The 22449-nt window shown below is 40.9% G+C and overlaps 2 protein-coding genes across 3 annotated transcripts; both read left to right on the forward strand.

The window, feature by feature from the left end:
• The first annotated feature begins 355 nt into the window (after positions 1-355).
• On the forward strand, positions 356-1596 carry nop10 (NOP10 ribonucleoprotein homolog (yeast)). The gene is made up of 2 exons (XM_026295803.1): positions 356-569; positions 1231-1596. Exons 1-2 carry the CDS (start codon positions 516-518, stop codon positions 1369-1371), a joined length of 195 nt encoding a protein of 64 aa, XP_026151588.1. The 5' UTR covers positions 356-515; the 3' UTR covers positions 1372-1596.
• A 732-nt stretch (positions 1597-2328) lies between these two features.
• Positions 2329-20859, forward strand: slc12a6 (solute carrier family 12 member 6). Of its 2 annotated transcripts, XM_026298831.1 has the most exons (26): positions 2329-2484; positions 5218-5987; positions 8669-8763; positions 9238-9366; positions 10456-10602; positions 10692-10746; positions 12653-12783; positions 13223-13467; positions 13559-13677; positions 13772-13954; positions 14142-14306; positions 14715-14813; positions 15144-15201; positions 15369-15543; positions 15702-15820; positions 15999-16097; positions 16194-16313; positions 16553-16657; positions 16859-17027; positions 17230-17425; positions 17588-17757; positions 17853-17984; positions 18387-18494; positions 19779-20011; positions 20125-20258; positions 20541-20859. In XM_026298831.1, exons 2-26 carry the CDS (start codon positions 5762-5764, stop codon positions 20630-20632), a joined length of 3504 nt encoding a protein of 1167 aa, XP_026154616.1. In that variant the 5' UTR covers positions 2329-2484; positions 5218-5761; the 3' UTR covers positions 20633-20859. The 2 variants fall into 2 exon arrangements, with proteins under 2 accessions (XP_026154616.1, XP_026154617.1); XM_026298832.1 differs by lacking the exons at positions 5218-5987; positions 8669-8763; positions 9238-9366; positions 10456-10602; positions 10692-10746 and having other exon boundaries at positions 2335-2484.
• The last annotated feature ends 1590 nt before the right edge of the window (positions 20860-22449 follow it).

Raw genomic sequence — 22449 nt, forward strand, 5'->3', positions numbered from 1 at the left:
TGATTGAAAGGCCAGTGCATTCCATTCTACATAAAACCACAAATTATAATTTTAAACTGATTTATATATAATTTGTTGTATTTTCAAATATCCTTTATATAATTTAACAACTTTTATAAGTTATGGTATTATAAATGTACTAATTTAAATAGCTTACGAAAATAACCAACATATTTTGAGGATGCAGTATTTGTTCAGAAAAAAAATATTTTATTTATTTTTATTTTTATGGAGCATGGTAAGAGGTTAAAACTGTATTGTAATATATTTTCTACCACACATCGTTATGCTATTTTTTCAACATTTTAACTCATTATGAGGAAACTCAATTTCCCGTCAGGCCGCGTGCACTGAACTCTGAACCGGATATCCGTTCCGCGGCCCGGATAACGAGAAACTGCGCCACACGTGGAGTTGTGAAAAGCTAAACAAGCTAAACAACAATAGTTGATTATCACCTGCTTTTATATATATATTTTCTTCCACTTTTGAGTTGAAGAGACGTTTTCTTCGTGATGTTTCTGCAGTATTATCTAAACGAGAGCGGGGACAGGGTCTACACCCTGAAGGTAACGTTATGTTTACATCGTACACGGTACAATAGTCAATCAAATAACGTTGTTTTTCTTCTCTATTAAAGTAGCCTCAGTTTATATTGCCTATATAAATGCTTAAGTGGCGAAATAAAATAGGCAGCCTGAAACCACGACTTACAGTTTGAACACATCTGACTTGCGTGCAAAAATCTAGTATTGTTTTCAGTGATGCAGAGAAAAACATGAAACTCTTAGTTTGAAAAGCTATGAAGTTATGCTTTTATTTTGTATTCCTTTCTGTAGTAGCTTTTAATTTGTGTTCCAGTTTATATATTATGGTACACAACATAACCACCATGTCTAAAAGCTTTTTGGAATATAAGCCCTCTGGTTTATTACCATTACTGAGAGCCTGCATAAATTCTGCTAATTTATTCTATTATTGTAGTCATGTCTTACAGTAATGTACTGTTTCATTGCTTCATTTAACACAACCAAACAGCCCATCAGTTAATTTGTCAGATACGGATACAAGGTAAAGCAAAGGAATTGGGAGGTGATTTACAGAAAAAGGGAGATCGAACAAGCAGTGCTGTCTTATGTATTGTTGTCAAGAAAAGGTCAAATAAATATTTTTACTTTGACATCTCCCAACACTGAAATCACATTTTTATGTCCTCTTCATCACCAACAGAAGGTGAGTCCTGACGGGCAGCCCACCAGCTCGGCCCACCCGGCTCGCTTCTCCCCAGACGACAAGTTCTCCCGACACCGAGTGATGCTGAAGAAACGCTTTGGCATTCTGCTAACCCAGCAGCCCAGGCCTGTTCTGTGAGAGAGCAAAGGACAAAGAGGCGAGAGCGAGGGAGAGATGGATTGAGATGTAGATAACAGATCAACTGTAATGCAAAGTGCAAGAAAACTCCTGTCGCAACTTGTAAGAACTCATCTTGCATTGGATCGTCTAAAAGTGGGATGTTAAGGAACTTATATAGTTATTTGTCCACACTCATTGTTATATTGTTTTTTTGCTGAATAAAGGTTTGGTTGATGGTTTGTATTCTGTTGTTTCTGTCTGTAAAGTCAGAATGGCTGACAAAGCATTATATATAGACTACAGTATTGGAACTTGGCTATCTGTGTATACACTATATACAAATATACAGAGGAACATTGAGCAAATATTTGTTAGAACTGCTAACGGGTCTTTATGTAATGGATCATAAGACAGCAATGTTGACAACCACTTATGTATGTAACCCTATATAAGCATATGTTTGTATGTCAAATTTAACCTGGAAAGTCACTAGTAAGCTGTTAAATAAATATGGAGTAGAAAAAACTTCACTAGACTCTGAAATGCAGTAGACTACAAAAATAAAGTAACTGAGCAGAAATAAGATGAAAATCATACAAGTGCAATTATACAACAGAACAAATAATCTCCCTCCTTAATTTATAAGATAAGAAAACCTTTATTTGTCCCACAATGGGGGAATTGCATTGTTGCAACAGCGAAGTACAAGTACAGAGCAGAGTGCCAAAAGTAGCAAAGACGTGAAATAAATAAATTAAAAATATTAAAAAATATGATACTATTACGTTTTTCAATTGAAATTGGTATACAGTTGATGTAACAATTACACCTGGAAATTTAGGATATACTTTTAAACAGCGTTAAAAAGCAGTGGAACAGAAATAATCGCTGTATAGGTCTTGAACTACATTTCCCAGGTAGCCTTGACAACACTCGTCCTTACGTATGCACAAGCCGTTACAGCTACGGCAAGTGAAATAGGTTAGAATAGAAAACCTGACAGGCGCTCTCGCGTTCGCAGTTGTTTAGTGCGGTCGGTTGGACAAAATAAGTGCAGAGAAAACCGGAGAGAAGAGCAACAATCCCTAGATGTTATTGGAAAAACAGCCATATGGTGGAAACATGTGTCAGGTATGCGCCTTATGTGACTGATGTGTAGCAGCCTGTTACTGCAGTCGGCGGTTGTCGCTGTCAGTGTGTTAGCTGGAGGTTGGCAGACTTGACAGTTCATCAGCGGCATGACTAGCGGCTGGCTAACGTTAGCTTCGGCTCAGCCATAACGATGCAGCCCCCTTGTCCATAGAGCCGCAGAAGCGATGGCTCACCCCTCGGCACTTTCCGCCTCATTATACGATGTGAAATTCAAACCAAAATGACAGCTTTGACAGTAACAGACTGCTCCAGACAGACTGTTTGTGTCATAAGAACCTGGTCGGCTAACGTTACGCGCCTTTCTGATTCTAGCCACCGGCTCCCAGCGCGTTAAAACCGCAGCTTGAGACAAACGCCGCTTTCGTTTCGTGCTAAAAAGGCTGCTTAAAGTCAGGTTTGAAGCATCTGCTCCTCACTGTAACGTTACTAACTACAGCTCCAGCTCTGACTGCGTGATACTACCGAGAGGTGTTTACGGACCGGTTCAAGCCAGAATTATTATGCCTAGCTTAATTGGCTTAGAATGGGAACTGAGGGCTGGTAGCAAGCATCACCATACTGGGGTTGTCCCAAACTAACTGGTTGAGACTGGTTATTGGAGGGTGATGAACATTTGTTTAGCTGAATGCTTTAACTGGGATCCATTTTCTTCCAGCTGCAGGCTAGACGAGAGGACAACACTATGTTCTTAATTCAACTTAACATTAAATGAATTAATTGTCATCTGTACTAACCAGTGCATCATGCGATACAGGATACAGCATTTTTGATATGGGTTCCGTGATACCTCTGTTATACCCCCCTGCTTAATGAGACAGAACAGTCAGACAAGTAGCAGATTGATTTTCTGTCACCAGTGAATTGACTGATCATGCACTTAAACTGAAACCTGGGTACTGTGCCATGTAAACACCTTATCCTGTTTTTTTAATATATTGCCCTGTTGGTAAGGAACATGGTGAGGAATCAAGACAAAACTGAACACATACAATCAGGAATTATGCATGTAAACACACGGAGATCATTAAAACAATAATAATGTAAACAATATGCATATATTAGGGCAAGTCAGTGGTGATTTCAGCCTTGTGATTTTGATTTGAGATAGGGGTATTTGTTGAGTTAGACGTTTGACCAGATGATGTCAATTGGGCAAAACATCCTCACTGATTCTGTGCTTCAGTGTTAGCATTATTTCAATGTAAGCCTTATATCAATGTAAGCAAACAGATGCAGAAAAAGATGAAAAGAGAACAACATTTTCTGCACTGTGGTAGAGCTGTGATAGTTCTGCTTAGATTGGAAGAGGGCAGAAAGTGGGAACTTAAGGTTTTAAATTACCCAAATCTGCTGCATTAGCATGTAAGTAACAAAAACAGGAGAGCGAATGTCTGCAGGGGGGAAAAAAAAAGGAAATGCCCCAGCCTTGGTGTCACAAGAGAGCATATTGCAACGTCTGTTCCAGTGTATTGGTAACACGCTGTGGTAAATAAAGATACATTGCCCATGATGGGAAAACTGCAGTGTGGTTATTGAATTGAGACAAAACTAGTGATTTACATATTTCCTCTTGTTTCTTGGCTTGCTCCAAATATTTGCCATTGAGTTGTATTAGAGACTCCAAAATTGCATGTAGATGTGAATGTGTTTGTTCTAAGCCTTTTACATAATGCATGCTGGGACAGACTTCAGCTCCCCAACTGAGTCTGCCAAATTAGACGTTTGTGATCGTGAACCCACCCTCAGGGAGATGCTTATAAAGTTGAACATGAAGGATGTATCATCATAGCATCCATTATTTTTGCAAAACACCCAACCTTGCTTTCTCTCCCCTGTCCATCTTTAGATGTGTACTGACAAATCAGACAGCATTATAAAACAGGGAAAGGTGGTGTGTCTCTGCATGCAGGACAGGCATAAAAAGAATGTGGCCAGCAGCTACAAACACAACTGGTTTGACCCGCTTTAGCTGAGTTGAAACAATTTTGGCTTCATTCACCTGTTTTTAATTTTCCCAAGTCGACGTGGTAAATTACACAGCAATGCACACAGGCCTACATGAGATTCTCACTGGTTATATATCGATTTTATTTTTTAAGACTCATTTGGAGAGCTGTCATGTTCTTGTGGATGGAACCATTTATGCACACAAATAACTAGGTAAAAATGATTATTCTTTGGTCAGAGGGTAATAATTGGTAATGTAATATTTAAGAGTAGCCGCTGTTTTGTTGACATGTTTCTTTAGAAAGGCATGTTGGCGCCAGCATTTGTTGATTTTGTTTTTTTTTTTCCTTTGGAGTGCGGGTTGGCCTTAAAGGGGCAAACAAACTTGCTATTGGCATACTGTTACTTTCTGGTACCACAGAGGAAGCATTGTAAAACTGTGTTAAATTAATTATCTTCACAAGTAAACATGACACAAAGGCTGCTTGTTGGGAAGGACTATGAGCTAGTGTAACACCTCCAAAAACGTGAAGTGCATGACTAGTACTTCTTTTCCTCATTTTAGTTCACTGTACATGTAGTCTGTTTACATTTTAAGATGCTGTGTCTCTTTCCCACATTTCTGCTTTATTTCTTCTCTGCCTACTGCCCCCCCCCCCCCCCCCTCCCTCCTCCCCTCCCCCCCTCCCTCTATCTGCATTCATACCTTGTCTTCCCACCATGGCATCCCCTTCCTTTGCTGGGACCAATTATGGTTACCATCAGTGAAACCAGATTTTATCTCCAAGGTGCATATCAGACTTAATTTTTTGTTGTTTACTTGAGAAACAGCAGAGAGAAACACACAAATGCTGTTTTGGTGCTATAGTCCACATCTGTAGGAATCAACACATAGTGTAGGCAATAAACAAAGCACAAATATCCTGGACAAAAGGGAGGATAGTGTGAAATAACACAAAGAAACAACCTCAGCTCTGTGTGTATATTTTATCTCTGATAACTGCTTGAAACACTACACATTTAGACTTTTATGGTAAACAAACTGGCTTACTAGTTTGTGACACCTGAAGACACAGGAAGAGATCTGTTGTAGACTATCTTTCGCATGCCTGGTGGCACCCAACCAGTGTGCTTCAATGGAGAACTGCATCTGCAAAAGAGAACATAATAGAGGCTGCCATTACCACAGCATCACCTGGGAGATAGCCTAGTTTAGCTCAGGCCAACCCCCTTCCGACCCCATCCCCTTTCTCCTGCATCCCACACAACACCCCTCACCTCCCCTTCTAAAATTTCCAAGTGAGTTGCCATGGCATCAGTGCGCTTCACGGTGACTCCCACCAAGGCGGAAGACCTCCCAGGGCTGTCCGACACGTCGCCCGACCTCAGCTCCCGTTCGGGCGCCCGCGTTCGCTTCGGCTCTAGGGAGAGTATGAATCGAAGTGACCCACTCAGCGAGGCGTCAGGAGGTGTGACAACTGCCACAGCAGGAGGAGGAGGGGCCGACACACCAGACCACAGTAACATGGATCAAGGTGAAGAGCACCCGCATCCACATAAACATTATGTGCTGTTTCAAGCTAAGACAGGCAAGATTATAAATGCACCTCATAAGCTGTGTTCACACTTGTTATAGTGAATATTGGCATCCCCTGGAGTGCTGCTTGTGTACAAATCACTACATGACAACCTGTCACTCTGTTGCATGTAATCCCACTGTCTAATCCACAGGTTTGAGACATGACAGGCAGCTACTACTCTGTCATAACACGTTGGTTAAGAGTTAACAGTTGCCAATTTCAAAGAAGTGATTAACATGGCAGTGACCTTATGCTGTGTTTGTTTTAGCTTTTACTGTGAAAGAAACAGATTAGATTAGATAAACAATACTGTGGGATTAATCCCAGCACTGTCATATTTGTAAATTGGTTTAACTGTAAGCATATCAAATAACCACATGAGCTTAATTTTTGTTTTGAATAACTATTGTTTTTCAGTAGTAGGCATTATTTACCAGTGTGTTAGCACCGAAATTCACACATATCTGTAACTGTAAAATGAGTTAGTTATGCTGTGTTTGATTACAGGCAAGACACTACAGATGAATTGCTGTTGATTTGTCTGATCAGTGGTGCACATTATCATGTCTGCCCAAGTAAATTTTTATGGATTAACATCTGTACTTATGGCACAGATGAACACTTGTCACTAGCACTAGTGAAATAGTCAGAGAGGTTCCAGTTGGCAAGAAAGGTATGCCGGTTCATGAGATTTCTAAAAGCTCTGCTCAAAATGTTTGTTTGATGGGACGTAAAAAGAGAAGTGCTATTTATAGGTTAATTCCCATGCGTGGAACCTTAGAAATGTACTTTAAAATGTGCTTTAATGCTCTCTGGGTCATTACACTTTTCCAGTTGTTTCATAAGTGTGAGCTTGACTCCAGGGTCCACAGCAAAATGAGCAACAGTCTAACTCCACCCTTATTGCTCTCAGCAGGCATTATGAGAAGGTTTCACTTCCTCTATTATCAGCTCACCTCCAGAGTAGATACAGTGATTCAGTTCTTTACTTAATGGTGGCTGATAGCAGAAACCTTTTCACAAGGATGCAGTTTTATGTGCAATTTAAAATGGACAAGCTAGTAAGTTTAGTGTGACATGGCATTGGGGGAATCCAGATGAGTAAAGGAGGAAAAGGGGAATTTTTATGACTTTTATGACTTTTTTGTTGTCCCGTGGAGTACAGTAATTCATATTTTAAAAGTGTTTAATAATAGCTGCGCTGATTTACAGCCTCAACAGGAGAGTCATAATTGCGGAGAGATGTAACTGCATTAGCTACACTGATCCACTTAAACAGTTGGACAGTGATAAGGATGCCCCACGTTGTTTAACAAGCTTCCATAAATAGAAATCGAGCCCATTAATCCGATAGTGTTTCAGTCAGGCGGTTGTGATGCTATAGCTGTTTATATGGAGAAACAAAGAGGGAGATTCTCGGAGACACAACTGGGCAGTTTCACTGTACAGCCTGTCCATCTTCCTGTACATCATCCACTCTAAACAAATAATATGTGAAATAGCAGAGTAATGATCATCTGAGCGGCTGAAATAGAAAACAAGCATGACAGGAAAAATGCTGCTGTTAAAGTGAATGAGTCAAGAAATGCAATGAAGGGGAATAGAGGAGGAAAGAGTTGAGTAATTCTCAGAAAGTTTAAATAGTGATCTCTATATTTTGACGCTAATAAAACTGAATTAGATGTATTTACAGTATACACACACACACACACACACACACACAACTGGCCAGAGTAGTTTTCTGCTTCAGTGGTTGCTCACACATACAAAAAGGCTTCATGTTCAGGTAAACTCAGGTGGAGGAGTTCTCTTAGGAGAACACACACAAAAAGACAGCTGAGTCCTGTTGTTTAAACAGGACAGTTGGGATTATAGCCCATGTATTACTGGATTTTTTTACCAAGTGGGCTGGGCTTTTAAAGATGGGTCTTACAGTTAAATATGAGATGCCACATAGAAGATGTACTGAAATGAGGCCTGAGGTAAGGTGTACTAAAGAAAAGACACTGATTTGGGTGTTTTATAAAAAACAAAACATATCTATAGAAAATAAAAAGCATGAACTAATGAAGCACAAGACTAGATTCTATGTATCGAATTTCAGAAAGTGGTCAAAACATTTCATAAATTTCAAGAGTTGTTTTGTTTTTTTTTCTAACCAACAGAACAAAAAAGAATTGGGTTTTCCATAGCAACAGCAGATATTATTTAGGCTGCAAAATGGTCTGATTTAGGCAACAGTTTTGATCATTAGTCCTTTGTATTCTAAAGCAAGAATCAGTTAAGTGAACATTTTGAAAAAAGAGAGGAAAGCCTAATTTTTCTTTTTCAATGCAGAAGGCTGATGCTTGAAACAGGTCTGAGGATTGTGAGGATATGTCTTTCAAAAGTAAGAGTGAGAGTGGCAGAGCATGGAGGGAAGTGATTTTTGCTGACTCAGGTGGTCCCCGTGCACTGGCCTGTGCTGACCGAGGCGGAACTTGGCTGGTGACACGGTCGCCACTGCAGCAAACTCTTCTATGAGTCAGAAAATTGGAGTCTGGGTGCTGTGAATTTGCTGTGTCACTTTTCCTCTTTTTTTTTCTTCCTCTGTCTTTATTCTCCTTCTGTCTCCTAATCTCTTTATTTGTGTCTAGGTGATGGAAATTCCAAAATCTCCAGTGTGTACATCAACAACACTCACGGGGTGGATGACGATGACTTCTATGACAGAAACTTGGCCTTATTTGAGGTTTGAACCAAAATATTGTAACTTATCTATGAAACTATTATAATTATTGTAACTGTGTCATGAGTTTTATACAGTCTTTGATTCACATTTAAGGTAAAGTATCCTTCTTTCTTATGGTCAAATTTGCTGCTTTTCTTAAATTGTGCACTTTTATTATAAAATGTGGATTAAAAATAGAAACTGCAAATGGTGGCTGTTCATATGCCAAGCTGTCTGCTAAACTACAGCCAAAAATAACCAGCATTTGGCTGGTGGGTGCAGATAATTTCAGCTTTTATAGATTATGAAGTTCCCTGGAAACAGCTCTATCTCCTACGTTTTTAACAAGCCGTAGAATATGCTTCACTCTCTCACTTATCTTCTCATACTTTCCTCTGCACTTGTCATGCCTTCTTTTCTCTATCCCTTTCCTTTTTTTTCCTGGTCTTTCTTGACCATGCCTTTTCTCTCTCCTCCCTTCTTTTCTACTCACAGGAGGAGATGGACACTCGGCCGAAGGTGTCCTCTCTGCTCAGTCGCCTGGCTAACTACACCAACCTGACGCAAGGTGCCAAGGAGCATGAGGAGGCCGAGAACATTGGTGAGAAGAAGAAAGCCAGCAAGGTATACCCTACTCCGTGTGCCTTACTTACATTTTTAACTGATAGTAAGCATCCAAATGCATCAGTGCAGGACAAAACAAAGCCAGCCAGAATCAGACAACTCAACAGCCTTGTCACAATACACCTGTAACGATGGTAGCTGAAGCCTCAAGATGCTTGGAAGATATAAACATTAAAAATACAAGGTAGAAATGATCAAGACTAAACTGAAACTAAAAAAAAACAACAAAAAAGAAAATACTAAAAATCAAAAGTCAAAATTAACACTTTCTTTTACTAACCACCCTTTTAACATAAGACGATTTAGCTCCTGACCTAGATATACAAGAGCTTTTGCCCTCTTGACTCAGCATCTGCAACTGAAAGTACAGTAGGCTGTGACCCTGAAGTGCACTGCAATCCCTGCTGATAAGAAGCTGGCTGCCCCAGATAAGCCAGTCTAGCGTGGGGTCGTTCAGAGTAATTTACCATTTCCACTCTGTTCTGATTGCACATTTGCAAACAGGCAGCTAGAAAAGTTAAACCAAAACATTTTTAATCCTCCTTTCTGACCACACAGTGTGTTCACTGTAAGCATCAACATGGGGTGGGTGCATCGGGGTGGTGGGGTGAGGTGGGGTAGTTCTGCAGTGGCTAAATGGTATGTGGAAAGGCTGTGGATTAGCTCTGCTAATTAAAATAATAAACATATTGTTACAGTAATCACTAAACTACAAGCTACATAAGCACAGTACACACCTCCAAACAGCTTGAGGCAGCTGTAACACATCAGAATGCTGTTTCAGGTTGAGTTTGAAGAGGTTAGCAAGGTTAGTTGGTGGGAAAAAAAAGTAAAAATTAATGGAAAATAGTTCAGAAATTGTTGAAACAGCAAAATCTAATGAATAAATGGGTTGCTGAAAGTAACAAATAGGTAGTTACAGCTGTAGGTACAGCCATACAGCTGTGAAATAATGTAATATGGCTGTGAAATAAACAATGCTGAAGTGGGCAGCTGAAAGTAATTGATAAATGGTTTTAAATATGATATTTAGATTTTTTTTTTTCATGATATGTTTTTTGTTTCCTGTGTCCTGTGTCCACCCTCCAGTCGCCACAGATGGGGACGTTTATGGGCGTTTACCTGCCTTGTCTCCAGAACATCTTCGGTGTCATCTTGTTCCTGCGGTTGACCTGGGTGGTAGGAACTGCTGGGGTGCTGCAGGCTCTCTGTATTGTCTTCATATGCTGTTGCTGTGTGAGTATTTGAGTCTGTAGCTGTCCTGTTTGTTAGCCGACAGACACAAAATGAAAACTATAAATTCCCTATTTGTCTCTCCTCTCCAGACGATGCTGACTGCGATATCAATGAGTGCCATCGCCACTAATGGAGTGGTACCAGGTATACCTTCACCCCTCTGGCTTTCCTTTTCATCACAGGTGTGACCTCCTTTGGTAAAAGTCAACCCAAAACTCTCTCAGTGCTGCTGATTGTGTCCGTGGGCTGCCAGTCTTACATGACAGTCAATATTTCTCTTTCTCTCTGTACTGCAGAGGGGGTTCAGCCAACTTGGTGGTTCAGCAGTGGTGGTGCAGTAAAACACAATCAGTAAATATAGAGGTTAGGGTACACATATGTAGCTCACAGTGAACGTAATAGGCAGCATGTAGCCTTCAGTATGTCATGTACACTCTGACCCCCATATATCTAGGTGAAGCTAATTTCCACACAAAAGTTTTTCTTCTCATCTTCCAGCTGTGGTGGTGCTGATGATGTGCACATGATTTTCTAATGAGTGTTATTTCTCTTTATCCTGTCTCTTCCTCTGTCTCCCTCTCTCCCTCTCTCATTTGAAACCCAGGATATTTATCCACCATTGATTTTGCCTTTTCACTGAAACATCTTTAGATGAATATCCCAAATGTCAAAGTAGTGCGGTATTTCTACTAGCATGTGACATTTCGATAGCTGAATGTAGAATGATAATCCTTGGTAGGTAACATAGAGAATTAATGTCTAACACGTTTTGTTTGGCATCAGACATTTCATTCCATGCCCTCTCTATTTCTTACCCGAACAGCTCCCATCCCTCATACTTCCTCACCATCTAGTCTGATGGGAGCTGATACGGTATATGTGGTGAATGTAAAAGAGTAATCAAAAGTGTTTGGCTTCCCAAATACAGCTCAGCACTAAAAATCGCACATCTGCAGGTGGATATACTAGTCATTTCACTGATAGCTATGACTGGAGGTGTTTTGTTGTTACACTTTCATCTTGTGGGTCCAAAAAACTTCTCACGGGAAGTTACAGTGGTGGCACTGATTTGAGTTATACCTCAAACCTCCAACATCACATTTCTATGCCTCCATTGTTTTTGTCAAATGGGCAGTAAAGATGAGGACTTTTTGTTAAAGGGCTGCTTTTTGGAAACCAAACACTGAATTCTAAACTTATGATCATTAGTGAATTCGTAGTTGCTGTGACTGTGTGATTCCCTCATATATGGTCTGTTTAAAACTGGGTCAAATCGTATCAGCAAATTATTATTACTGTGTGTTTGAGCTCACTTGGGGAACCAGTTATTCTAAGGTTGTGCTGATGGCAATACTTAGGTTTTAGTAGAGTATAGTGGTTGCAGACCTCTCGCCCCCTGGTGCTGCAGGTCGAATGAATAAACAGAAATAAAATGGCACTTCAGTCTGATTACCAGAATATTTTTTGAAGGCTCACAGTTCTTCTAGGAGCTGTCAAATCAGAGAAAACTGTGGCTCCGGTCAGGCACTTGATTCCTGGTCAGTACATTTTTTGACACAATGTGCTGTCATCACATCTGTGAAAAGATAACCAACCCTAAACTCGATAAAGAGTTGACTTCAGATGTATGAACTCAGCCTGGTTTAGTTCTTCCAGTGAATAAAGAAAACAGCAGGAAATACTTATTTGTGCATACTATTTGACCAAAGATCTTCTTATTCTGATGTATCATGTAGAACATTATGCTTATTCTTGCAAGCATAGGATGACGTCTCATCAGCTGTCCTCTTTTCTGTTTACCTCCTATATCATAACTTTACTAACCATCCATTTGTCTTTTTATGTCCCATCTTCTCTTGTCCAACATCCCTTTCTATCTTTTTCCATCTGCCCTTCTCTTTACAATCTATTATTTATTCTTCTTCTCTTCTACCACCTGCCTTTTCTCTTTCCCTCTCGCCTCCATTTCCAATTTTTCCCCAACCATGACATGCAACCTATCCCACTCTCTCTCTCTTTTCCTCTCTCTTGCTTTTTCCTCCCCCACCAGCGGGAGGCTCCTACTTCATGATAAGTCGCTCCCTGGGTCCAGAGTTTGGGGGGGCTGTGGGCCTGTGTTTCTACTTGGGCACCACTTTCGCTGGTGCCATGTATATCCTGGGAGCCATTGAGATACTGCTGGTAGGTTTCCAGTAAATAAGCTGAGAAACTGCTAAAAATGAACAGTTGTGAATGCTTTTTTTGACAAATCAGTCATATTTGATGCTTGGAAAATGAAAATATTTAATCGCATTGATGCAAATATTATGCATGTGTCATTAACATCCATAATGACAAGAAAAGTTCCTGTAATGCCCACAAAAGTCTAAAAGAGCAAGGATATTGAAAGCACAGTTACAATAGTGTAAATAGATGGACCAACTCTCTGACAAGTTGCAAATTCATATCACTAGTAACCATTATGAGCAGTTCAAGTGCCTTGATAAATATCTGCACAGTGATTTATCTTGTATTTGCCCTTCATGATTAGATTGTCTAACTTATTGCATTCATTTAGTGCAGTTTCTTTTCCTTGTGTCTGTTGCACGTTGTCACACTCTCGTCTCGCTCACTTCTCCAGATGTACATGGCACCGAAGGCAGCCATTTTTGTGTCGCCCCTTCACCCTGAAGGTGAAGCGGCAGCCATGTTGAACGACATGCGTGTCTACGGCTCTATCTGTCTCCTTCTGATGTCGTTGCTGGTCTTCGTGGGCGTGAAGTACGTCAACAAACTCGCCTCCGTTTTCTTGGCCTGCGTCATCCTCTCCATCATTTCCATCTATATCGGAGCACTGGTCTCTGCCTTCAAACCGCCACACTTCCCGTAAGTGTTGATTATGCATGTCCTAAAACACAAACCTGACCAGTCCTTTAACTCTCATGGTTTTGACTGACCCATGTGTTTCTGTCTTTAGCGTGTGCATGCTGGGAAATAGAACTATCAACGCCCATGAAATTCATGACCAGTGTGCAAAAATCATCCAGATCAAAGACCCAGTGGAAAGAGATGACACCAATGTCACAGTTATTAATGGTAGGTACCAGGGGATGATCATTATCACTGTTAACATTAACCTTCTTAGTTACACCCTCAGTTTTCTTGAAATACTCTAAATTCTTCCAAACAGAAAACAGGACCACAGGCCTGACCCTTGACCCCAGCCACGTACCTACTTTGATGGAGACGACGTATCTTTGGCAACAGTTTTGCCACAGCCCAGAACTCAACGCCTCCTGTGACGAATACTTCATTTGGAACAATTTTTCAGAGATTGAAGGGATCCCTGGCCTGGCCAGTGGCATCATTTCAGGTGGAGTGTGTTTGAATGGTGTAGTGTATATGCAGCCATGTGTTATTTACATGTGAAGCGTTTCAATATAAATGTGTGTAGCCATATAAAAATGTTAGTTTGAAATCCATCTTCAAAATTGTTCTTGGATATAGATTGATTCACAGATGCATTGCTAACATGCACATACTGAATCTTCTCCTCATAGAGAACCTGTGGAGCTCCTACCTCAGCAAAGGGGACGTGGTGGAAAAAGGCTCCCTCAGCTCCTCTCATGCTGCACATCCAGCATCCACTCGTCAGCCTTATGTGTTTGCTGACATCACCACCTCCTTCACACTGCTGGTGGGCATCTTCTTCCCCTCTGTCACAGGTACTTCTTATCTTGCTCTCACTACTGCCAAACCAGCTGTTATTAAGGCTAACTCAGAATCAACAGAGCAGGTATAATAAGAATTCTTGCTTGTAATGTGGCTGTTGCAGGATAAAATGCATTACTTTTTGTTAACTTTGTGTCTATGCTCTGGATTTATTCTCGTCTTGCTTTTTAGCCATTCAATTTAATGCCACAGTTATGAAAACTGAATAATGAAAAGTTTAAAACAGTTGAAGGATTATGTTCTGTTATGTGGTTTAAAGAAGATTTTTTATTTAATTTAATTTATCAGCATCTTTCAGCACATTTCTAAAAAGCATACTATGGCAGCCAACATCATTAGACTCCAAAAAGTTGTCCTTGTGAAGGTACAGTGGTTGTAAATGTTTTTCTTCTCTTCCTCAGGAATCATGGCTGGCTCCAACCGGTCAGGGGATCTGAAAGATGCCCAGCGCTCTATCCCTGTTGGAACAATTCTCGCCATTCTTACCACCTCCATCGTCTGTATCCTTTCAGATCATCCATCTGTCCATCCATCCATGCCCATTATCTATACCTGCTTATTCCTATTTAATTTTTTTCCTGCTGCAGCCTATGCCAGCTCTCTTTTTAGTATTGTTTAATATTTCTGCATAATATAGGGGTTTTAAAGTAGGCCTGTATGATTATGGAACCTGTGTCCTTTTTTTCACATCGTGTCTTTTTTTATTGCTGTGGGTTTATATATTTCTTCTTCTCTTTCTACTGTTAGCCTAATTGATTGCTTAAAGGCACAGTATACATTTGATTTAAATTCATCAATGTGTGTTGTTTTCCTGAGTGTTGTCCTTCCAGACCTGAGCAACGTTGTTTTGTTTGGAGCCTGCATTGACGGGGTGGTCCTCAGAGACAAGTCAGTACATCTGCTCTTGTATCCAATCTGTATATATTTAGTATTTGCGCTTTGCCCTGCTAAATTTTGAGGGAAACATTCATTTCTGTGCATGCTCTATTCTCTGTGATATTTTTCTCCACTGCTATAAAAGCTGTAAAAACTTGATGCATGTTTTCCTCCTGCAGATTTGGAGACTCAGTAAAAGGGTATCTGGTGGTAGGGACTCTGGCCTGGCCGACTCCCTGGGTCATTGTGATTGGCTCGTTCTTCTCAACGTGCGGTGCAGGCCTCCAGTCGCTGACTGGTGCTCCCAGACTTCTGCAGGCCATTGCCAAGGACAACATCATCCCCTTCCTCCGGGTTAGAGCTGCAAATGTTATGTTTAATCCATGTTGTTTCTGATTATCAAAACTGTCTATGTTTTATTTATTCAGCTAGTTTTAGTGTATTTTGATAAATGTTCTGTAGTTTCTGTAAATGTAAATTTTTTTTTTTTGTCTCGTGTATGTTTATGGCAGGTGTTTGGCCATGGGAAGGCTAATGGGGAGCCAACCTGGGCGCTGCTGCTGACAGCCCTGATAGCTGAGCTGGGGATTCTCATCGCCTCTTTGGACCTGGTAGCTCCTATCCTGACAATGTGAGACACCACTGTGTGTATGTGTGTATGTGTGTATGTGTGTATGTGTGTATGTGTGTACGTGTGTACGTGTGTACGTGTGTATGTGTATATGTGTGTGTGTGTGTGTGTCAATCCCATGCATCACACTTGGAACTTGTATCTTTTGCTTTCAGTTTTATATATTTTTTGATTTTAGGTTTTTCCTGATGTGTTACCTGTTTGTAAACCTGGCATGTGCGCTCCAGACCCTCCTTAGAACACCCAACTGGAGGCCACGTTTTTCCTACTACCACTGGTACTGCTACACACACATTCATAAAACACTCACACACACTCCCTCTCACACATTAACGCACTCTGATCTGTGCCTCTGTTGCTCCTCTGTATCCAGGACCTTGTCATTTTTGGGGATGACTGTCTGCCTGGCACTTATGTTCATATCGTCTTGGTACTACGCAATCATTGCCATGGTGATCGCCGGCATGATCTACAAGTACATTGAGTACCACGGGTATGTTTCCATGGAGATGTATCCCATCTCCCACCCCTCTCCCCACATGTACAGCATGATCAAGAGTGGGTTTGTTTTAATATAATTTAATTTTTTTATTCTTTTTATTACAATGTGAATCATCAATGTTTGTTTTTACCAATGTGTGTCATGTGAGGTCACAGTATACACAATACATATCAGAGTATACAATATATCTTAATATCCTTTTATATTCTATGTGTCCATGTGTATATCAGAGCAGAGAAAGAGTGGGGGGATGGGATCCGTGGTCTCTCGCTCAGTGCTGCCCGTTATGCCCTCCTGCGGTTGGAAGAGGGACCACCACACACCAAGAACTGGAGGTGCTGAACTGCAACATTAACACCTTCATTTTTCACTTAGCTGCTATTCTCGAGCTTTTTGTCATATTTTTTTATCATAGAGACTTTAGTATGTATACGGTCAGTTGTGTAAGAGAACCTGTTCATAGTTGGTTTTTTAATTTTGAATATAATGAATGACTTTACTTTCACTCACTGGTTATCTTGCTCATTCTTCTCCAGGCCTCAGCTGCTTGTGTTACTAAAACTGGACGAAGATGCCCATGTGAAGTCTCCTCGCCTGCTGACGTTTGCCAGCCAGCTGAAGGCGGGAAAGGGCCTGACCATCGTTGGCACTGTGGTCTCTGGCAACTTCCTACAAAGCTACGGAGAGGCCCTTGCTGCTGAACAGGTGGGGAATGAATATCTTTACCGTGGTCAAAACACATTCAAGTTTTTGTTTTATGTAAAGCTTTGTCAGTCTGTTGCTGTAGATGACAGGAGGTGGTGGTGAAATCACTAATGACCAATACAAGAGATATTATTTCTCAGTTTAGACCTTGAGAGTGGGAAAACTTTAATCAGCCTTTTCCCCTGTATTTCTTCTGTTTCAGACTCTAAAGCACCTGATGGATAAGGAGCGTGTGAAGGGATTCTGTCAGTGCATTGTGGCTCAGAAGCCCCGTGAAGGCATCAGCCACATGATCCAGTCCAGTGGACTGGGTGGAATGAAACCCAACACTGTGGTGATGGGCTGGCCTCATGCCTGGAGACAGAGCGAGGACCCGCAGTCCTGGAAGACTTTCATCAGTAAGTCTAATAACATGGACGGTTATTCTGAACTGTCACATTTGTTGAATAAGGTAGACATGAGAGAGAACATGCTTACAAGGTCATTCTCTTTTACTGATCTCAAGATGTCAGTTTCTGCCAGAATTAGCAGGCTAACAGCGCCCCCTCTCTTCCTTTCAGACACAGTGCGGGTGACCACAGCAGCACACCAAGCCCTGCTGGTGCCCAAAAACATATCTCTGTTCCCCACCAACAGTGAGCCCTGCGCAGATGGCTACATCGACGTCTGGTGGATCGTGCACGATGGGGGGATGCTAATGCTGCTGCCCTTCCTCCTGCGCCAACACAAGGTAGCTTTCCTATATTTTAAAAATGTCTTCCCTACATTTGATTGAGCATTGCTCCACACCTTAACTGCTCTGTTTGACTCTTGTCTTTTCCTTAGGTGTGGCGCAAGTGTGGGATGCGAATCTTCACAGTTGCCCAGATGGAGGATAACTCAATTCAGATGAAGAAAGATCTGGCAACCTTCCTCTATCACCTACGCATTGAGGCTGAGGTGGAAGTAGTTGAGATGGTATGCTGCTTGTGGTTGTTTATCAGGATTTGTTAATTTTCACTGAAATTGACTGAACTGTGTTTCATGAGATGAATTGAAATAAACTCAGGGGGGATGATCTCATTTCACTCTTTCATATATATTTTGAATCAGCTTGTTCCAATGCCATATTTAAGCTTTGTGGTGTTTTACAGTGAGTGAAACAGTCCAACCCAAGACTCTGTCTTTTTATGGTCACAGCATTTCACCAGATATAATAAACAAAACAATAAACGTTTCTGTTGGTTTTAACAGTGTTTAGCTACATAGCTTAAGTAAACTTTAAGTGAGTTACTTTTTGTGCAATTGAAACCATACAATACAACCATTTTGATCTCTACATAAATGCTTTCTTGTGTCTTTCTCTTCTTTTTGCCACAGCATGACAGTGATATTAGTGCGTACACCTATGAAAGAACCCTGATGATGGAGCAAAGGTCTCAGATGCTCAGACAGATGCGACTGTCCAAATCAGACCGGGAGAAAGAGGTAAGGTCAGGTCAGATGAAAAGATGTTTGTGCAACTGTATTGCACATGAAAACAAATTACACAAGGTTGGAGATGTGTTTACAGACTGTCAGGACACTACCGGAAAGTGTCTCCACCAGTCGCTGAAAGCCCAAATTACTAAAGTTTTTTACGTTGCTGTTACATGTGATCTGGAAACCCTTAGCAGGTTAGGTTTGTGAGAAGCTTCTTGAAAGCGTTATAGGTTTTATTAAACAAATAATAGGTTACATCTAATTGGAATAGAGTGGATAACACCCATAAAAGTCCTGTTTTTAGCAAATTAAATTAAGATCAAATTAGGTCCAAGTGGAACAGTGCCCTGAAGGATACAAAGGACTGACTCAAAAATATTTTTGTTTCAATAAACTTGTATCAAATAACAGCAGGAAGAGCATTATTATTAAAATGTGTGTTCTCTCCTTTTGCCATTGGGCTCCTCAGCGGGTACGCTGGAGTTTTGATGATGTAAGTCTACTGGTAGTGGTGGACAGTAGTCCAATGCGGAGCAGTTTAGACATGGTAGTCATTGTGGACACGCTGTTACATTCAGAGTTGTTCTTAATCACACAATTAGAATCGGTGAATACCTCTGAGCTTCCACACGTGCACTTGGATCCTTCAGAAAAAGATTAACAAAAGGGCTGAATGGTTTTCAGCAGCCTGTTGACTTTCATTTCAGTTGTTGTTCATTTCTCTGAAATTGCAAATAGCAATTGTGAGATGAGTAAGATGAGCTACCCTTGATTAAAACACTGAAGCCTTTTCGGTACTACGGTACAGAATTCTTCTTCTGTACTTGAGCCCGACCATTGATCTCCACAGTGAAAAGGGCAACAAAAGGAGAATGAAATGAAATGTCATATTGGTGACATTTCAACTTAATGAGCTTTTTAATCATTGTTTATTTGAAATGTTCAGTTCTTATAATTCTTTATCTGAAGGACCTCAGAACTAATGCTATTGTGTCCCTCTAGTTGTCCTCTAGTACTTCTGCTAGAGTAGACTGGCTTGTGTTTGTTATAGTAAGTTAGATGATCTTGTGTTGTCTGTAGGTGCATCCTTTTCCCAGGTACAGGTGTACTGGAGCCCACATCTCAAACACCTGCAAAGGAAACAGAGACACATAGGTACAAAGAAAAACAGAGACAGAGAGACAAGAGTAAGGATGTGGGAAAGAGCAGAGGTGAAGAAGTGAGAGGCATGGAATAAGGTAGAAAACAAGCTGAGAGAAGACATGTTTGTGTGTCCTTCTACCAAACCAGGCCCAGCTGGTGAAAGACCGTAACTCCATGCTACGGCTGACGAGCATCGGATCAGATGACGACGATGACACAGATGGGGGAGAACGAGACAGGATGCCAAGCAGTGCCAGCATCTCCGACCACCATCGACGAGTCCAGATGACCTGGACCAAAGAGAAGACGTCACAGTACAGAATCACACACTCTGGCTGCTCCACACCCGAGGGCTTCAGAGACATGCTCAGCATCCGGCCGTGAGAAAAAACACGATATACCCTGGTGGGGGCGGGAGGTTTAAAGGTTAAACCTGTTGTTTAAAGGCGTCCTCCTTTCTTTCTTTCTGTCTGTCTTTCTGTTTTTCTTTCAGGGACCACTCTAATGTCAGGCGGATGCACACCGCTGTCAAACTCAACGAGGTCATTGTAAACAAATCCCATGATGCCCGGCTTGTCCTGCTTAACATGCCAGGACCCCCCAGGAACTCTGAAGGAGATGAGAACTGTATCTTTATCAACACGTTTGCCAAATCTAGTGGCTGCACATCACTCTCCACAAATAATCTGATCTTCAACAGTGCCAGTGGGGCAGTATTACACATTACATCAGTTTTTAGTTGAGTACATTACAGAACATCTAGAGATTCAGCAACTCAGCTGTCACATTTAAACTGTCTAGAAACACTATGTAAAGGGCAACAAGGCAGCCAATCACAAAGCAAGTTGTAGGTAACATTGTGATATTTTCTGTGCTCAGTGCTGTCATGAACCTTGACTCTTTGACCAGACATGGAGTTCCTCGAGGTTTTAACTGAAGGATTGGAGCGTGTCCTGCTGGTAAGGGGGGGAGGAAGCGAAGTCATCACCATCTACTCCTGATTGGTCAAACAGTGTAACAGAAGCAGCCAATCACACCAAAATGAGCAGAGAGAGACGGTGGGGTCTGTGTACTCTGAGGGAGTGGGGATTAATAAGAGAAACTGTGATTGGCAGCATAATCAAATATCGCACTCAGCACCCCCACTCAGCCCTTTTCATCTTTACTCTTTTCTGTCATGACGAGGATTTCCTTATTGTCAAGCTACAGAAATGCCAAGACAATTCCATGAATTAGCAAAAAAAAAAAAAAAATGGGATGACTGCTCTGTCTGTGTGTGTGCCAGTCATCCTCAAGGGACCAGCATTGTGTTAGAAACTAGTGTTTGGGCAGTGAACCCGCTGGATGAGGGGGAAAATGTAAAGTGTTGAAAGTGTCCCAGAACAGAGCAGCTGTGCTGCTGATGAGCTCTGTTTTGTACACAGTGTATTTTGGAGGCAGACGTGAGTGTTCTGAATTTAGCCTGAATGTCTGAATCAGTTAAGTTACAGTTAAGTTTATTCCAGTACTGCAAACAAAATAATTAATGAGCATCAAAGAGGGTGAGGAGTCTCTAGATTTAAACCTCCTTAGAGGTGCAGAGAAGAAATATCAGTGTACTATTGTCTTCTTACTTGAAAGTGTACCATGATTAAATAGATAAAAGAAAGAAAGGCTTATCAGTCAATGAATTGCATATCAATACTTTTTTCTTTTAATATACCCCATAGTATTGGCACAAACCTCAGAATTAGTTTTATCCTCATTGGTGTTTAAAGAGGAGTGACACCGAATTATTTCCTAATTCTTGTGTGTTGGTCTGAACTTGCTGCTATTGTCATGTATGGAAGCCCATTTCTGCCGAGAAATCAAGTTAAAAATTTCAGTTTTATTATTTATTATTTGATATTTTAAATATCTACATTTTGACTTAAGAAAAAATGACTAGTTACTCAAATAAAAAATCTTACCTTCTGAACCAAGTCATTTTATGAAATAGTCCAAATTTTGATTCAGTCACAATCACAATAGTAATCAAAATTTTTACTTGAGTCAAAAGTATAAGCTCTTATAATTTTAACCTTTTATTTCCTAATTATTTTTTATAAGTCAGTGTTTCTCAGTGTTGATGTCTTTCAAAGCAGAAAGGGGCTTCCATACAAGTTGTTTACACTCAGCACGTTTTTACCTGCAGAAAAGTCAGTCTGATAATATGTGGTGTGTGATGGTTACTTAAATCAAGATCTGATGGTTAAATCAAATCTGTCTTTACACACTGCATAGGTGGATTTGTCAGTGTCGACCAAGATCAAGGAAAATGAATAAATAAACCAATGCAAAGGAAATTATCACAGGGTTTCTCTGTGTCAACTGGCCTGATGTTGGACTGCATGTGAATAGTTACTATGTTAGTGTAGATGATAAGTTGTGTTTGAAAAAGTGAGGTCAGACCTTGTGGTTGTTCTTAAGGCCTCAGAAAGGGACCAGTTTGGAAACAGTATTGTCATTACACTGGACCACTTTGGAGAGGACCATGGCGCTGCATGCTGTCAAAATGTCCCCGTCACTCAGACATGAAGTGATGTACGTGCGTGTGTGAATGATACATGTGATCATTTGACTCAGTAAAGTAATGTTTCCCATTCCTTCTATTGAGAATATTGGCTGCGCTGCACCATGCAAGCCTGTGCCCTGGAGATCTCCACCCCAAACAGCTGAAATAAACCTGCCAACATCCTGCTTAGTATGTGTACATGTCTTTGTGTGGCTGCGTGCACAAATTCAGGTTCAGAATTACTGCTGAGAGTATATTTTGAGCAATCTTCAAACCATCATGGCT

The sequence above is a fragment of the Mastacembelus armatus genome, chromosome 18, assembly GCF_900324485.2.
Source record: "Mastacembelus armatus chromosome 18, fMasArm1.2, whole genome shotgun sequence".
In the NCBI taxonomy this organism is placed as follows: Eukaryota; Metazoa; Chordata; class Actinopteri; order Synbranchiformes; family Mastacembelidae; genus Mastacembelus; species Mastacembelus armatus.

Bases quoted from the DNA above. Each gene is read 5' to 3' on its own strand.
- slc12a6 (XM_026298831.1), top strand. From the start codon at position 5,762: ATGGCATCAGTGCGCTTCACGGTGACTCCCACCAAGGCGGAAGACCTC. The intron at 10,747-12,652 runs GTATACCTTCAC...CTCCCCCACCAG, and splicing joins CACTAATGGAGTGGTACCAG to CGGGAGGCTCCTACTTCATG. The intron at 13,955-14,141 runs GTGGAGTGTGTT...TTCTCCTCATAG, and splicing joins GGCCAGTGGCATCATTTCAG to AGAACCTGTGGAGCTCCTAC.
- nop10 (XM_026295803.1), top strand. From the start codon at position 516: ATGTTTCTGCAGTATTATCTAAACGAGAGCGGGGACAGGGTCTACACC. The intron at 570-1,230 runs GTAACGTTATGT...CATCACCAACAG, and splicing joins ACAGGGTCTACACCCTGAAG to AAGGTGAGTCCTGACGGGCA.